The following is an 18969-nucleotide window of genomic DNA, read 5'->3' as shown; positions in this document are numbered from 1 at the left end:
TGTACAAGGCTAAAATGCCTTTCACATGTTCAGACCCCAAAATGAGTGAAAGAATCAAAGTTGGAGGTGTATCCATCTTAGTGTAGTCCAAATACACCTTAAGACTGATGAAACAGTACGAGCTACTCCAGGTCCAAATAACTATAGGTAAAATGCCCTTCCACATCATCACTAGCTATAGGTCCCCCACTTTGAACCAGGAGAAGCTCCCTGCCTACCTGGACTTGCTCAGTATACAGCCAAACACCTTGGTCATGGGAGATTGTCTATTTGAATGGGTGACTTGCGTGAGCATTAATAGAGCTGCTACAAGGTTCCTGGAATGTATTTCAAATGTACTGGAACAGTTGGTACACACCCCCACAAGGGGCTCAAATGTCCTGGACCTAGTGTTCACCAACATGAGGGATCACTGCACTGTCCCATGTGTTGTCCTCCCTGGTAAAGTCAGACCATAAGTCTGTCATTTTGAAGTAAAGATCAAACCTGACACCCCCCCCCCCCCATAGGCGCTAAAAAAAATACCCATTGTCTACTAAGTGATTTGTATAAAAAGTTTCAAAGCCCCTGCTGTGACTTCGCCAACTGTGACTTCTATGCAGAGGAGTACACAAATGCCCTATATAGACACTTGAACAAATGCATAGTCTCTGCTATACCCAAGAGGAACAAAACCAGATCCTCCCAAAAAAAACAAACCATCCTGGTGGACTGCAAGTATAAATAAGATATACAACAAAAGAAAGTGATATCTAAGAACAGGAGGGAACTTGCTCAATAGATGAAGAATACTCTCCACAGCTTGAACAAGCAAATCTGATATTGTAAAGTCATCTATGGCTGTTTGAGACTAATTGCATCCCTGCTAAAGACTATCATAAAGCATTCTTTAGCTACATCAGAAACCTAAAAGGGAATGCTCAGCTGTATGCCAAGCTTGGTACCACTCATAACAAACCTGAGAAAATTGCCATCCTGCTAGCCAACAGATTGTGCAGTAGCTTCATCCCCCTATCCCCACCAGACATGCACCAAAGCATTCCTGACACCAGTCCTATACCAAACCTCTCCAAAGAACAGCGAATACAAACCCTCTCCACGGTCACAATATGGCCACTGTGGGACAAGATAACTCCTTAGAGTGCTTACTAAACAATCTAAAACAAGCCGTAGAGGAACCACTCATCACCATAGCTTGAGCACTGGCTTAGCCCTGGCAGAGTGGAGAAGAGTGACAGTAATCCCCTTGCACAAAGGGTTTCTATCAACCCATAAGCCTAACCAGCCTTCTCTGCAAGGCCATGGAAAGAATCATCATGGACCTTATCCACAAGGACATGGGTGACCTTCAAACTTTTGACCTGACCCAGTTTGGTTTCATCAGGGGTAGATCTTGCTTATTAAACCTAGTGGACTTTGAGTGTCACCAAAGCCCTGGATGAGGGAAAGCAGTACACAAGGCCTTTGAAACAATCCCCCACTTTGATTTCTTTGAGAAACTCTCTCAGATGGGTATTAACCCATGCAATACTAGATGGGTAGAACTGGCTCACTGATGGAATGCATACCGTCAAAGCTGGGGGGAGTCAGTCTCAACCAATAAACCAGTTGCCAGTGGGGTGCCACAGGGATCTTTGCTGGGCAGTCTACTGTTTGGAATCCCATTTCTCTGAAGTGCAGGTGAAGGTTGGCCTGTGGCTTACCAAATTTGGAGACTACATAAACTGGACGCAACCAGAGTCCCCCAGTGATTACAGAAGGGGCTGACACACCCACATGATTGGCACCAAAGTCCCGGACTAAAACACACAAAAATGCCTCATTATCCCCTTTGGCAAAAGTAGCCCCTGCTAAATATGATATAGATAGCACCCCTCTAAGCTCAAACTCGGTGGTTAGACTTTGGAACACAGGTTGATAGCTATATATAAAATTTGATCATCATCTATCTATAGTGGTTAGAAAAGCCTTCTACATTGTGCATTACATCAAAGACTAGGAAGGTTTGTAACTCTGCTGTACTCTACCCATATCTGACCCCTTATTGAGTAAAATGCTCCATTCTGTATGTACCTCACCAGAGACCTGCACCAACTGGAGATACCACAGAGGTTTCTAACCAAGAGACTCCAGAGCCTCAAAAATATGACCTACATGAAAAGACTAAGCCCTGTCACTGTAATGTGCGTCATAAAGGCTGCTGAGAGGCAACCTGTGCCTAGCCTGCAGAGCAGTCTCTGACCCTGCCCTATTGGAAATGCTGCAAATCAAATGGGAACTCTATCCAGGGATCTCTGCCTAGCCTGTGGTGGTATTAGAACTCCCAGAGATTGTTGCTCCTGGAATAAACTCTTAAAACATGATCATTAAGGAGCTCTACTTGGGAGTAAGTGCAACCTTCCCAACTGGGTGGGTGAGTGTAAATTTGCTCTGGGGGTGGTACCCATGTCCGTCTTGGAAAGGGCAGTCACTGCTGTCCATAGAATTGCACTAACAACCACCTTATAACTATGGTCAATAAGGGTATTGTGTTTTTTATTTATTTATTTTTTTTTTTACATGGCTAAGCCTGTAAAAGCTCTAGGGACATTAGCCTAGATGTCCTTCAAGAATGCAACTGCAGTCATAACATATGGGTTGTCCTGCCTCAGGCAGCCCTCGGTCGGCCGGATTCCAAAGTCTGGGTCAGACGTCGGCTGATGTCGCATTTCTCTCCGTCAGAGCGGCTGGAGTACATAAGCATCAGCCGACGCCATTTTCTTCAGTCTTTCTTGCCGCGCGGTGCCCGAAGCAGAAGCAGTTCGCAAGTGCCGGTCGGTCAGCTCCTGTATTCTTTGAATCCGAAGTCATCAAAGTCATCAAAAAAGCTAAGTACCCCGTTGGGGACCTTTCTTGCCTCAGCTGATGTCAGAATTTACTGAAAAAGTTAACAATTGTCTGTCTTGTGGTAAACAAATACCTCATAAGGATTTCCACTCTTACTGTCTTCCTTGCCTTGGCTCAGACCAAGACGTCTCGGCCTGTGTCAGCGCACTCTTAGGCACCGGGCAGAGTTCACTGAAGACTTTTTCGGCGATAAATTTGCTTATACAATGCCGTCGGATCTTCCGACATCGCAGACTCCTAAGAAACGAAAAGATTGGACCGACATCCTCGGCCCGCGTCTTCCACAGACTCCATGCCAAAACCTACCACGAGTGCTCCAGTTCCCCCTGAGACAGTTATTCCACCGCTCTGAACCGAAGACACCGCTTTACCGACAACTCCGATACCGGAGGCGACACCGACGCCAGTTATAGATTTTCCTCCAGATACTGAAACCGAGGAAATGCCCGAGACCATTGCTGTAGATAAGGTCACTCCTGCACGTGGAGCTGCTAGGCCTCCTATGGCCATGTCTATTAAGGCCTACACTCGTGCTAAGGCAGCCAGCAAGACCAAGCACCTTACTGTTAAGGCCTTACCTCAGCCTACTCCTGAAACACAAATCATGACTATGGCCGCAGACTTAATTTCCATGATTAGAGGTTCACAGGCCCATCCTGAGAGGATCCCAGCCTCCCAGCCTCCTCCTGTTGAGGCCCCGGGTTGAACCCTCTGACCCTATCCCTTCAGATGAAGATTCTGAGGACTCTGTTCACTCCGATGGCCAGGAAGAGCCCTTCCAGACCTATGAGAACTCTGATGCAGAGGATGCCATCCCCTCGGCCTCCCCTCCTGAGGATATTTCTTTTGGGGAAGTTCTGCATACCATGAGGGAACATTTTAAGTGGCAAGGCCAGGAATATTCTGATTCCAGAAAGCGTCTTCGAACCTTCCTTAAAAAGCCCCAACACAGGCCCCTGGCTATACCTCCTGTGCTTGATGTTTTGGATGACCTATACTCTGACGCCAGTGTTACCCCGGATACTCTTCCTCCTGCCCCAGCCAAGCCAGACAGATATTATAGGGTCCCAGAAACACATTCTCATTTCTTTAGGGCCCATGCTGTTGATTTAGAAACTATTTCTCAGGGACCTAAAGGGGTTTCAGCATCCACCTCCAAAAATCCCTTGCCTTCCAACAGGGAAGCTAGGTCATTAGAGAGATGGGGGAAAAAGGTCTTCACCTCCACTACTTTATCTATGAGAGCTCTGAATTGCCTCTTTCATATGTTTCAATATCAGGATTACTTGTTAGACTATTTACAGAAAACATTGGCCTCTCCTGAACCTTTAGACAGGAAGTCTTTGCAGGAAGCTGTACATAATTCTCAGCAAGTCAGCAATCACTTTCTGCAGTGTGGATATGATGCATTGGAAGCTTCATGTAGGGCAGCTATGACAGGGGCGGTCATTCGTAGACATGCATGGTTAAAAGAACAACCTCTACCAGATCATGTTAAGTCAAAACTTCTTGATGCACCTTTGGAAAAGAACAAGCTTTTTGGCACTAATGCTAAAGATGTGTTAAAGTCCATCGAGGAAAAAGCAAAATCAGTTCAGACGGTCAAAGATTTCCTCCAGGTTCAGCCACCCAGATTCAGCAGGAATTGGCCTTCTAAAAACTGGTCCTTTCCTAATCCTGAAAGATTTCAAAGGGGTAAAAACAGGCGTGGCCGAGGAAGAGGACAATACAGAGGTTCTTACAGGGGGCGACAATGGCAACCAGCAAACCAAAGAAGTGACACGGGGGTCTCCCCTGCCCCACAGGGACAATCTCAATGGCTTTCCTCTACTTCTGCTGATCAAGGAGCAAATAGAAGCTCCCTTGGGCGGAAAATTATCTCTGTTTTCAGACAATTGGCACAGATTGACAAAGGACAAATGGATTTTGGACATTATAGACCAAGGTTACAGGTTCCACTTTCATACCTTACCAAGAAAACAAGGCATGCCAAACCTACCACAAAACCAGAGGGCAGAGGCTATCAAGCAAATTTCTCTGCTTGCTCAGATCAAAGCAATAGAAAGAGTTCCACAACAAGAACAAGGCCAGGGGTTTTACTCAAGACTGTCCCTTGTTCCAAGAAAAGAAACTCAATGGAGACCAATACTGGATTTGTCCGCATTAAACACTTTTCTCATAGTACCAAAGTTCAAAATGCTGACTACAGCAACTCCTTCCCATGCTGGGCAAGGGGTCTTGGCTGATTACTCTGGACCTCAAGGAGGCATACCTGCATGTCCCTATCAGACACAGCTGCAGAAGATACCTCAGATTTCTTGCAGGGCCAGAGCATTATCAATTCTCAGCATTGCCATTTGGCTTATCTACTGCGCCCAGAGTATTTACAAAATGCCTGGCTTCAGTAATTGCTCATTGCAGGCTCCAGGGGATCCAGATTTACCCATACCTGGACGACTGCCTCATACAAGCGGACGACAAACTGATTTTGACAAAAAACTTGAACTATGTTATACAATTGCTACAGGCTCTGGGATACACAGTCAACTTCCAAAAGTCAAGACTTCAGCCATCCCAGCAAATAACCTTCTTAGGAGCCAATCTAGACACAGCCTCTCAAATGGCTTACCTGACAGAAGACAAGCAAGAGAAGTTAACTCATTATTTCAAAGGTTTGGCAAAACTCACCCAGATGACTGCAAGGGGATTCCTACAGGCCCTGGGTTACATGGCATCCTGCATTCTCCTGGTTCCATTAGCAAGACTATACATGAGAAAGCTTCAATGGTACCTAAAAAGCCTATGGTTTCAGCACAGCAACAACCTAGAGGCAACCATACCGCTCATTCCATCCCTACAAAAGGAATTCCTATGGTGGGCTTCGGTAAGCCAGGCAAACACAGGTATGTCATTCAAAAAACCTCAGCTAACACAGACCATGACCACAGATGCCTCGGACCTTGGATGGGGGGCGCACATGGAGGGCAGATGTATACAAGGACAATGGTCTCCAAAGGAAACACATCTGCATATAAACCAAAAGGAAATGCTGGCAGTAATGCATGCCAGAGGCCTTTCGACAACAACTTCAGCAAGGCCATCTACTGATACGGACAGACAACACCACTGTGATGTGGTACATAAACAAGCAAGGGGGCACCCATTCCTACCCCCTTTGCAGACTGACAATGAACCTTTGGGAAAAATCGCTGAGCCTAAACATACAGTTGCAATCCCAGTTTGTTCCAGGCAAAGACAATGTACTGGCGGACAGCCTAAGCAGGAATTTCATAGATCCACACGAGTGGAGGTTACATCCGAAAATCTTCACACAACTCACCTTGACATGGGGCAAGCCAGAAGTAGACCTATTTGCCTCCCACCTCAACCATAATCTACAAAAATTCTGTTCAAGGACATACCATCCACAAGCTTGGAAAATAGTGCTCTTTCATTCAACTGGAACTTTTTAAAAATCTATGCATTCCCACCTCTGCCACTGATGACCACAGTATTACTAAAGATCAAAGCAGAGGCGCCCAAGGGGATCATAATAGCTCCAGACTGGCCAAGACAACACTGGTACCCACTACTACGGAGCATATGTCACAACAAAAAGTGGGCCCTTCCCCAATGGCCCCTACTTTTACACAACTTCAAAACAGTGCATCCAAACCTTCAGACACTGCAGCTAACAGCCTGGGAGATCCCATGAATAACCTCAATCTATCTCTCTCCAAGGAAGTTCAGCGGATATTAACAGAAGCTCGAAGACCATCCACCAGAAAGTTTTACTTAGCAAAATGGAAGAGATTCAGCATTTGGAATACCAGCAAGGGACATGATGCATCATTATTGAATATCCCACTCATCCTGGAATATTTGGCAGATATGCTACAAAATGGACTCTCATATTCTTCCATAAAGATACATGCTTCAGCTATCTCAGCTAGATATAACACTGATCTGCCTGTGTTCTCACATCCTTTAAGGCAATTCCTCAGGGGAATCGAGAACATTAAGCCACCAAGAAAGGCTCCAGTGCCAGCTTGGGACCTCAACTTTGTCCTAGAAAAACTGACTCTACCTCCCTTTGAGCCAGCAGCTTCAGTGGACTTACAATTTTTATCATGGAAGACTGCTTTCCTTTTGGCAATTACCTCAGCAAGAAGGGTTTCGGAACTACAGGCCCTAATGGCAACACCACCGTTCATAATCTTTCACAGAGACAGGGTCTCCTTAAGAACCAACCCTACTTTTATGCCAAAGGTGGTATCTAGGGTTTCTTTAAATCAAGCTATTCACCTGCCTACTTTCTTCCCCAATCCTGAGAGTAAAGGGGAAAGACTGTTGCATACCTTGGACATTCACAGACAGCTTCGCTACTACCTGGACAGAACCAAGACCAGTAGGAAGTCTGATCAGCTTTTTGTAGCTTACGCCCCTGGAGTACAAGGAAAAGCAATTTCCAAACAGACTATTTCAAAATGGATTGGACATTGCATCAGATTTTGTTATTCCTTCCATGGGAAGAATGTTCCAGCCAATGTCAGACCACACTCCACCAGAGCTACAGCCACCTCTACAGCATTCTTAAGAGGGGTGCCTACAAAAGACATTCTAGAAGCTGCTACATGGAGCTCCGTGCATACATTCTCCAAACACTAGAATCTCCCTTTATACTCCAGATCCAGAGTCGGCTTTGCTTCGGCAGTCCTGCAGGGTTTGATTGCCACACCATCTCTTTCCTAGAGCATTCCTCCTCCCCCAGCTAAGCTATGGTATTCAACCCATATGTTATGACTGCAGTTGCATTCTTGAAGGACATAGTACAGTTTTGTACCTACCATAAATGTAGATGTCCGATAGATATGCAACTGCAGTCTGATTTTTCCCTCCCTCCATACCCCTCTATGCCTTGGGTCCACTTCTATCCCTATTTCTCTTAGCTGGGGATATCTGTTATGGTGTATCTGTTTATTGCTTACTTACTTGGAATCCTGTTTTTGTCTTCCAATTTGATTACAGCCTTCCTTGGAAGGCACCTGGCATCTGGGGCAAGAAACACTGAAGAAAATGGCGTCGGCTGATGCTTATGTACTCCAGCCGCTCTGACGTCTGAGAGAAATGCGACATCAGCCGACGTCGGACCCAGACTTTGGAATCCGGCCGACCGAGGGCTGCCTGAGGCAGGACAACCCATATGTTATGACTGCAGTTGCATATCTATCGGACATCTACATTTATGGTAGGTACAAAACTGTACTTTACTTCCTATGATCTTGACTTTTTTTGTTTGCTACCATCAAGCCATTTGCCAGATAAGTCTAGAATGGCCTCTCCTTTATTCCAGTTGCTGTTGCCCCACCCATATAAACCCAGGCAGTCTTGAGATCCTGTTCTGTCTATCCTGATAATTCAGATCACCCATTATCAACTCCAGTTCCTGTTCTGCACTTGCTGTCTGTATCATTTTCCTCAATATCACAACCTTGCTATGGGACATGGGCTGAGATTAGGATTAGGAATACTACCCTGTCATTACATTGTAGTCCGTCTGTCGCTAATTCTGATTATATCCGTCACTGTCTTCTGAAGCCGTGACCTCCCCACAATTCCTACAGCATTTCTAGCCTGCCCTTCTCCAGGGTAGTAAACTCTGGATCCCAAACCAAGAGGCTTTGCTGTACTGTCCATCCACCTCGTCTCCTGCATACATAGGATGTCCAGCCTCCTTATTGTCATCTACTTCAAAGCCTCATCCTGTCAGTGGACTACACGGAGTTTGGCAATTCTTAGCTCATGTTTGGCAGGTTAGTTTTATGTCCAGCTTTCCCTCATCTGAGCCATCTCCGGTAACCTAAGCTGGGCAACTGGACACCAGCCAAACCAGTAGCTTATTGACCCAGAGCTGCTGGGCTTCATGGCAGGTACGCACTGACCAAGAGGAAGCGCATACACCCCCTTCCAGAGTTAGCATTGGGTCCCTGACATGGGTCTAAATAGGCTGGGTCTTCAACACACTTATCACTAAGCAAATACCATGACCATTTTTGGCAACATTAATCAACACCACCAAATCGCCTAAATGGCACCATGTAGAGTCTGTGCTGCTGCCCACAGCTACGTGGAAACACTGCATGTTTTTTGGAGATGGGTGAAACCCCACAGAGGGAGAGCATGCAAACTCCAAACAGGCATTGGTCAGAAGTCCGGATCGAGCCTTGTAACTTGTGCATAGATAGTGAAGACCTTAAACATCATCCAAAGTTCCATTGGCATCCAAGAAGTCATGCTGTTGACAGGCATTTGTGGCCTTCTAGCTAGCATCCTTTGTGCCCCCCCCCCCCCACTGTGCTAGTTGTTTCCCTTTACAGAGCTGGGCTAACTGAGCGCTCCACTTTGAGGTGGTCTGTGCTCCAGGAATCCAGGCTGCCTTGTCTGCAAGTCCCTCCTTCCCCATTTCTTGGGCTCCTGCTTCATGTAGGAGCAGTTGTATTAGGGCCTGGTACAGGATTGTGGCAGAGTTCTGTGGGGTATGCTGCTTGTCTCCCTCTTGCAGCCCTTCTCCTTGGTGAATGGTAACTGGGTGCTCTGCTCCCCTTTTGTATTTAGCATCTTTTGGCTGGCTTATGGAGGGCACCGGTCCTTGGACAAGGAGTTCTACTTTTCCACCTGGAACCTACTGATTCCAGGCTAGATTGCTGTCGCACTTCCATTCTGGTAAATGTGGATGCTCTGTGTGGGCCATTCATTCCTTTCTTTTGGATGGTGAACTGGCTGTCTGTAACTAGTTTGATATTGGTCCTATAAAGTTTGACTGCTGTGCCAAGTTTGTTCTGCTTATCTGCTTACTTTGTTGTGGAAGGTGGTATGACTGTCTCCTGTTCTCATTTGTGTTTGTGTTTTTAAATAACTAGGTTTGACGTTATTAAAATGGTTGCTTTCCCTTTGTGGGAGGGTCCCAGTTTGTCTGTTTCATGTCACTTGTTTCAGAAGGTAAGCTTTTGGCCCTCTGCTCCACTCCTGACAAAGGTGATACTGTGATCAGTTTTCCTTGGTAGACTTTGAGCTCTTCTTGGGGTGACCAAGGTGGTTCCACCTTTGTCAGATGGTTTGTTTCCTGTTTTGCTGCATTGGGAGTTTTATTTTATAATGCTGTATGGCAGCTTGCAGCAAGGACCATTCAGAGAAATTGTAGAACTGCTGGGGAAGCCTTCTGCTTTGGTTCATTTGGTGGAGGTTTATAGGTGATTACTAGGCTAACAAACCCATGGGGCTTTTAAGACTAGCCGTACTTCCCAGGTGCATCTATATAGGTGGTCAAGCATTTTAGGCCAGCTCTGTTCACTAGACACATGTTCCAGACCAGACTTTTTTCCCTGGGTAAAGAGCAAATTGAGGTATTCTGAGGGGAAAAAAGTGACTAAGAATGTTTTTTCCGAGTATAATAGGCTCATAGGTTGGTACTGGGCTATCTGCCCGAAGGCATATATTAGCCCAGCCACGTTGTGTGGTATTCACCGCCCCTTTAGTAGTTCCCTAGACCCTTGTGCTAGCAGCTAGTACCCTTGGCCCCTATCTAGTAGTGCTGTTGGTGTGAACTTTGTTACCCATCCACTCATCAAGGTTCCTCTTGAAGAGTGATAGTGAGGGGCTCTGTCTTGTGTAGATCGGGACCCTGTTCCATAGTAAGGGAAGTCTCTGCGAAGGGAATCTATCCCTCCAGCATGTTCTATTCATCATTGTGTTGAGGTTTATATCCCTAGAGCGTGTAGCTGGAGTAGATTTGGTTTTGCTAAGATGGAGCATGTTCAACAATTCTGGGTTGGACATGGTTCTGTACGTTAGACAGAGATCGCCACTGAGAAAGTGGTATGCAACAGAGAACAGTCTTGGCTTTTTCAATCCTGCTGCATAGGGAAACTGTTTGAGGCCAGTAATCCTCTTGGTTAGGTACCTTTGTGGTCTCTCCAGCTGCTGGAGATGTCTAGCCAGGTACATTCCAATTGGTGCATTGTACTCAATAATGGGTCTGATGAGTGAAGAGTAGAGGGGCACCATTACATTCTTAGATCTGGATGCGAACCCTTTTGTGATCAGATGGGTCACATAGGATTTTCTAACCACTTTGGCAACATGGTTATCAAAGGAAAGCTGACTATCTACTTGGGTCCCTAGATCCCTTATTTCTTCAGATTTCAGGGGATTATCTCCTATGTTGTAGTTTGCGGGTACTCTGTTTTTTCAAAAGAGGATTACTACGCATTTATTTGCATTTAGCTTGAGACCATGGCTTTGACACCATGCATCAGTCTCATTTAGGCCCTTCTGGAGGATCTCCATGTCGGCCGGAGACTGTTGTTGCACCCAGTTTGCAGTAGTCTGCAAACTTAGTCAGCCACAGCCCTTCCGTGCTTCCCTGTACTTCTGAGAAGTATATGTCAAACAGGAGGGGCCCCAGGACAGAGCCCTGAGGCACAACACTCGTTACTGGTCTGGATTCGGACATAGATCCCGCTACTCTTACTTTATGGGATCTGTCAGAGCCAGTTTGCGATCCATCTTTTGACGCAAGGGTTTATGCCCAGGCTGGTGAGCTTATCAATAATACCTGAATGGGGAATGGTGTCAAATGCTTTAGCAAGGTCAAGGTAAGCCTTGTGTACCTCCTTTTATCTAAAGCCTGAGTAACTGTCTCAAAGAAATCCACCAGGTTCCGGAGGCATGATCTGCCCTTGAAGCCGAACTGTGTGGGGTCCAACGACTGGAGGTTCCCAATCTCTCCATTTAGGAGTTCCATAATGATTTGCTCCATAGCCTTGCAGATCAAACTGGTCAGGCTTATTGGTCTGTAGTTCCCAGGGTCAGTTGTGGCCCCACCCTTGTGTAGCGGGACCACAACTGCCGTGTGCCATTCTATGGGCACATATTCTGTGGAGAGGCTGAGACTGAACAGGGTATTAAGATGCGGGGTTAATTCCTTTTGGAGCTCGCATAGGACACAGCCTGGGACACCATCTGGTCCCATGGAGGCAGTGTTTTTAGCTTTAGATAGAGCCTTGTTAACCAACGTATCAGTAATTGGACTTGCACAATCCCCTAGAATGGTAATGGGCCCTGTAGGTGGTGAGGGGGAATCTGCAATGAACCTGTCGGCCAAGATTTTGGCAATGTCAGAAGGGTCCGTGTATTTTGTTCCATTTTGTACTAGCTCAGAACAGACCTGAGCGATGCCATTTAGGTTTGTGATGTAGCCATAGAAGGCCTTATGGTTATCCTTGGCATGCTTGGCAACTTTCTTTTCAAAATTAGCTTTAGTTGACTTGATGAGGGCCGTCAATTTCTTACTAATGCTGATCAGGGATGATTTTTCTACTTGAGATTTGGCCTTTTTTTGTATAAGTCTCCTCCTTTTATTGTAAAGCTTGCTTATGGCCAGGGTCCACCAGACTGGTTTCTTCTTGCTAGAGGAAGGAGTCTTGGTTTTATTTGGGGTAGCATGGTCCATGCAATCCTGAAGATGCATATAGAGTGCCTCTGTGTAGGATTCTGCATCCTAGATATCCATATCCTTCTGCAAGGGAATAGTCATATTTGACAAAGTGCTCTGTATGGGATTTTTGAAATCGGACAGTTCTATCGGGGACCAAATGGGTATAACCAAGGAAATTGAGTTGGGGCACAGGATCTGAATTGGCTGTATATAGTAAGGCCTTGAGTTTAATTCTGTTTGCTGCCAAAAAAAGCAATTATTGTAAGTCTCTCTCAAGAATTATGAATTATCTTGCTATTTTAATTCTTCTGTGTACGTATTAATTGTATTGTATTTTAAGTCCAGCTTTTCTAGACAAACGACGTCTTCTCACCTGACTACTGTTTCTCTCAGACCTATGGATACTCTTAAGCCTAGAAACCAGGTTCCTCCTAGAAAATCTACCTCTAGCCACGGTCTTCTACCACCCCAAGCCCAAATGCTTAAGATGACAGAGTATCTTATCTCCCTTATCTGGGGCAGTCAGTCCACAACTTCTGAAAGGAAAAAGCACCCTTCTCCTGAACTAATGACAGAACTGGATTCTGAGGAATGTGATTATTCATAATTTGAAGAGGAACAACCTCTGACTGCTTGGATTCAGATGAAGAGGAATCCATTCCTTCTGCCTCCCCACCAGAAGACCTTTCCTTTGGGAGAACCCTTCACACACACTGGGGATATTTCCACTGGGAATCTCGGGACTTCCCTCAGTCTAAGAAAAGGCTGAGAGTTTCTAGACATGCTTTAGCACAGACCCCTGGTCATCCACCCTATCTTAGAAGTGGTGAATGATGTTTTCCATGAATCCAGCTTAGCCCCTGACGCCCTCCCACCTGATTCCAGTATACCTGACGGGTATTACAGAATATTGGGTTCTCACAAATACCTGTACATAAATCCTGCTGCAGACCCAGAGGTCATTACACAGAGACCTAAAGGAGCTAGGGCTAGTTCTGCAAAGAATCCTACTCCTGATAAGGATGCCAGAGCTCTGGACAGATGGGGTTAAAAAAAATTACTTCTGCAACCTTGGCTATCGGAGCACTCAACTGTCCATTCCCTATGTTTAAAATATCAACAACGCACTTTGGAACTAATAAAGCAAAAGAATTCTACCTTTCCTGACTGTGCCAATTCTAAAGAGCTAGCAGATTTACTGCTCTCTACTTGTCAGGTGGCAAAACACTTTTTTTTTTTTTTTTTTTTTTCTCTCTCTTTTACACTGTGGATGTGATGCACTAGAAGCCTCTAGCAGGGAAGTAGTGTTTGGATGTGTCATTAGGAGACCTACATGGTTGAAGGAACAACCTCTCCCTAAATTGATGCACCCTTGGATAAAGACCGCTTGCTTGGAGAAAAAGCAGAAGAGGTGCTTAAAAAGATGAAAGACTTGGCAAAATTTATGCAAACAGTGTAAGATTTCTTTCAGGTAAAACCTCCTAGATTCAGCAGAAATTTTCCCTCTAGGCACTGGTCTTTTCCTGCACCTATCAGACGGGCAAGGTAAGCCCCGCAGGGACAGACCACCTAGGCCCCTATCCCAGGGACAACAGAGAACCAAACAGTGGACCACTTCTACCCCAAAGGCAGAGAGTTCTTTGCCATCCCACTATGGCAAAAACTCTTGACTCCCACTTCTTCTCTGCCCTCCTTCCTCCCACCAAAGGCTAGGAGGAAGGCTGTCCCTCTGCAAAGAAAATTGGCTGTCTGTAACAAAGGACCAATGGATCTTGATAATTTTTCAGGGATACAAATTCACTTTCAACGAACTCCCAATTCCCAGAGGGTACCCAGACTTATCTCCAAATCATTGGGCAGAGGCATTAAAACAAGTCCAATATCCCAGGGGGCAGTAGAACCTGTTCCTGCAGATCAAGCAGGCAAAGGCTTTATTCCAGGCCATTCCTTGTTCCAGAAAGGATAGCACTTGGCACCCCATCCTGGATCTGTCTATTCTAAACACCTCCCTGGTGGTCCCCAAATTCAAAATGCTAACTTTGCAGCAGCTGCTGTCTATGCTGACCAGAAATGCCTGGTTAATGACCCTAGACCTAAAAGATGCCTACCTCCACATTCCCATAAGGAACTCCGCAGGAAATTCCTGTGCTTCAGAGCAGGCCCACAACACTTTCAGTTCTCTGCGCTTCTCTTTGGCTTATCTACTGCTCCCAGAGTATTCACCAAATGTTTGGCCCCAGCCATAGCATTTTGCAGACGGAAACGTACAGATTTCCCCTTATTTGGACGACTGCCTCATACAGACAGTGTGCAAAGAAAAGCTGCTCCAGGACCTCCGCTTTGTCAAGTCTCCTGACTTCCTTGGGGTTCACTATCAACGGGAAGAAATCAAAGGAAACTCCCTCCAGGAGAATTATTTTCTTGGGAGCACTGCTGACACAGCGTCCTAACTGGCCTTCCTATCCCCAGAAAAGCAGAGCTTCCTGCCTCTACTTTTACCCAGCTGGCATTCACAGCCTGTAGAGAGACCTCTCTTCCTCTGCTCCCCTGTATAAAGGATGAGTTTATCTGGTGGGTGGGGGCCTGTGCCAAGAACAAGAGTCTCCCCTTCATCCTCCACCGAAACGGGCAGACCATCACCACCGACGCCTCCGATGTTGATTGGGGTGCTCATCTAGCAGGCAGGTGCACCCAAGGTCTTTAGGATGCCCAACACCTTCCCTTACATATCAACCAGATGGAAATGATGGCAGTACAAAAGGCGCTGACATCCTTCCAACCACATCTCAGGCCTGGGGTTCTCCTTATCAAAACAGACACCACCACAGTAATGTGGTACATCAACAAATGGGGAGGGACCCAATCTTACCCTCTGTGCAGGCTAGCCATGAACCTCTGGCTGGCTGACTGCCTCCTCCATGGGATTACACCCAATAACCCAATACCTACCAGGGATCAACAACACCCTGGCAGACCACTTAAGCAGAAACTTACTGGACCCCCACAAATGACAGCTCCACAGAAAGATCTTTTTGCAAGCCGCTTGGGAGTGGGGAAATCCAGAGGTATATCTTTCCTTCACACCTCAACCACCAGCTAAAGAAATTCTGTACCGGGAAATATCACCACCTAGCATGGAAGGTGGATGCCTTGACCTTTCCCTGGAACTCTGTGTAAGCATTCCCTCTGCCTCTTATTCCCAAGGTACTGATCAAGATAAGGGAGGAGGGACCAAAGGCCATCCTCATTGCTCCAGATTGGCCCAGACAACATTACAGCCTCCCAGTCGGCTTCCCCTGATCCTAGACCTCTTGACTCCAGCGGTGGGGGGGGGGGGGGGATGCTGCACCCAGACTTAGACTCTCAAAACTATCAGCATGGCTAATACTCTAAAGGCAAGCAAGGGGCACCTGTTAAGCAAACCCGTCCTAGACATTATCACAGGCCCAGCACCAGAAAATCTTACGCAGGGAAGTGGAAAAGATTCTGCTCCTGGAGCCAGTCCAGAGGGGCTAGTTCCTCACAACCTTCTGTCCCTCTTATCCTGGACCATCTAGCAGAGTTACTCAATAGTGGCCTCTCCTTCTCTTTTGTTAATCTACACCTCAGCCATTTCAGCTCATTTCGATATAGACTAGCCCCTGTTCTCACATCCTTTGATTAAGCAATTCCTCAGTGGGGTTTCTAACATCAGACCTCCCAGAAGTCCACCACGCCAGTCTGGGACCTGAATTATGTTTTGGAAAAACCAACATTACCACCCTTCGAACCTTCTGCTTCAGCAGAACTGAAATACCTCTCCTGGAAGACTGCTTTCTTACTAGCTATCACTTCAGCCAGAAGGGTTTCAGAACTTGAGGCACTGATGGCCATTGAGACCTTCATCATTTTCCATCCAGACAGGGTCTCCTTTAGGATTAACCCCTCCTTTATGTCCAAGGTGGTATATAATGTGACTTTCAACCAGGCCATTTATCTGCCCACCTTCTTCCCTAACCCTCAAAACAAGGGGGGAACGAATTCTGCATTCACTAGACGTGCACAGGCAGCCCGGATATTACCTGAGCCATATTAAAAACCTTCAAGAAAATGGGTCGACTTCTCAGCTTTGCCCCAGGGGCAGAGGGGAAGCCCATTTCCAAGCAAACCATTTCCAAGTAGATATCGCACTGTATCCATTTCTGCTACAGATTACATGGGGAAACCACCCTCTAAGTCGATTCGTTCCCATTCCACTAGGGCAGACTCTCCTTCCATTCCTCGGAGGAGTTCCCACCAGTGACATCTTGGAAGCTGCCACCTGGACCTCAGTCCATACCTTTTACAAAGCATTACCACCTTCTTTTCTCTAAGGTTAGGGCAGGGTTTGCCTTTTGCAGTTCTGCGGAGCTTGCTTACCCATGCCTAGGTCTCTAATCCTCCAACCCCTCTCCTCAGCTTTGGGAATCCTGCAACAGTGAAACACGAAGACCCATAGTACAGTTGTGTACACTTAACATAAATGTAGATGTTTGTGTATTCACTGTTGCAGTCATGGTTTCTCTCCCTCCTTTCCCCTTATATCCTCTTTCTTTAGGGAGACATAAGCTTCTTAGGTTAGTTTGTAATGACCAGGACCACTTTGCCATATTTCCTTGGGTTTCTGACCTGGTTAGGGCAAGAAAAACTGATGTAATGGTGTCGGCTGCCTTGTTTTATAGCACTGATGACCTGATGTTAGTCTACAAGTGACAGCAGCTGAGACACAAAAACATGGACTCTGGTATTCGGGCCAGCCGAGGGCTACCACAGCAGGGATAACCCACAGGTGACTGCAACAGTGAATACACTCTTTTGGTAAGTGTACACAACTGTACTTCATGGCATGCCAATTGAGAGATGAGGGTACTCGCTGTTCCTTTCCTTGCATGTGGCTTCTGTCCCTGTTGTCCATCTCTTTGTATAGAGTGAATGGTAAGAATGTCAGGGGGTCCCTCATTCCTTTAAGCAGTCTGGTCATTTGAGGGCTCCCTAGAAGGCTGTAGACCTGGATAGTCACACTAATTGTCTTGCAATGCTTTGTCAGTGGAGGGTTTTGATTGTGTCTTACCTTTATGGAATGGGAAGCAGTCATGTTCTTGGTCCCAGGCCTTGGTTATGAGTAACTTTGCTGTTTTTTTAGTGTTGCTTTCAGTGCATGTTTGGTATGAACTTTATTGCTATGGTTGCCATGACTTTTTTGGCCTGTCCTACTCCCTTTTGTGGGTTTTGAATCTGCTGTTTTGGCTAGGGCTGGTCCTGGTGTGGTACTCAAGCATATGCCATCCTGGTGGTTTTACTACTTGATTTTATCCAACCATACTGACTTTTCAAGGAGGGCTCTTTGTGGCTATAATGGACAGCTTTTTACTATATTGCTCTGCAAAGAGGACCCTCCTTCAGACCAAGACGCTCTTCACCTCTGACCCCTCCCTCTCACACTGTGGTATTTAGTCCTTCCAAAAAATCCTGATAGCCGTATGGCAAATATATACTTGTATGCCCCCTTTTTACAATAGGGGTACCACATCCTTAAAGCTTTTCGCAGGTGAGTGTTAGCTATTGGTCTTCCCCTGTGTCTGTTAGTTTGTCACCTTGCATGTAGTTCATGCATGATGTCATATTGCACATAGTGATGGGTGTACTTCTATTTGCAAGCATGCACTTGTGTAGAAAAATTGCATTGGATGCTAATTAGGTAAATAAGAAACCCTACCATGTAGTTCATCAAAAGGAACTCTGTAACTGTAGGTATGCAAGAATGAAGCTGTTTCTTCAGTGGGTATTAATGGAAACTGTGCTTCATGTCTGGACCTGTCTCTCCAGATGATACTGAACTTGGGATATTCCTCAGATGTTGCCAAATTGCTTTAGTTTGTGCTGGTAACAAAAACAAACCTGCGTAAATGAGTAACACCTATACGGTTTCTACCAAACTAAAGATTTTTTGTAATCTGTGTATAATTAACTTTTTAGTTGTAAAGTAGGTATTTACAGCAATAATTTATTTTTTTTTTTTTATTGTAACAGGTGCGGTTTTGAAGGATGTGAGAAGTCTTTTCTTGTTCCTAGTAAACTTAAACGCCATGAAAAAGTACATGGAGGTAAAAGCTTTTCTGTTAAAACTAATACATTGCTGTTTATATATATAAACTGAAATTTCATTCTCTGTGTCCTGATCTCAATTTTAGGGTATACATGCAAGAAAGAAGACTGCACATTTATTGGCAAAACTTGGACTGAATATCAAAACCACTTAAAGGAATGTCATACAGGTCAGTAAAGTACAATGCCTGACCAATAAGTAAGTGCCTAGATAGTTTTCCACCTGAAAGAAAAAAAATCTGAACAGTACTAGGTTACCTAAAATACACAGAACGTAAATGATGACTTTAAGTTTTAAGGTGGCTAGGTTTATCCAACCCAAATGAACAACACAGCTTTCCACGTCTTGTACTGTGACCATCCATATTATCACATCAGCAATTCTTTGAGTTCAGCCTTTAGTATGTGTTACTTCCCAAATGTCCTGGACTTTTTTTCAGAGGAATTCCTGATTTTTACCTCAG

General features: G+C 45.6%; 1 protein-coding gene across 2 annotated transcripts in view; it reads left to right on the top strand.

The window, feature by feature from the left end:
* GTF3A (general transcription factor IIIA) overlaps positions 1-18969 on the top strand; it is a 406888-nt gene that overhangs the window by 165120 nt on the left and 222799 nt on the right. For both annotated transcript variants that reach the window (XM_044073277.1, XM_044073276.1), the window contains exons 5-6: positions 18431-18504; positions 18592-18675. In XM_044073277.1, coding sequence (XP_043929212.1) covers positions 18431-18504; positions 18592-18675 — 158 coding nt within the window. The remainder of the gene's footprint in view (positions 1-18430; positions 18505-18591; positions 18676-18969) is intronic.

The sequence above is a fragment of the Protopterus annectens genome, chromosome 5.part1 (genome assembly GCF_019279795.1).
Source record: "Protopterus annectens isolate FY-2018-M chromosome 5.part1, PAN1.0, whole genome shotgun sequence".
NCBI classification, from domain to species: Eukaryota; Metazoa; Chordata; order Ceratodontiformes; family Protopteridae; genus Protopterus; species Protopterus annectens.
This window is presented reverse-complemented; position numbering and strand designations above follow the sequence as displayed.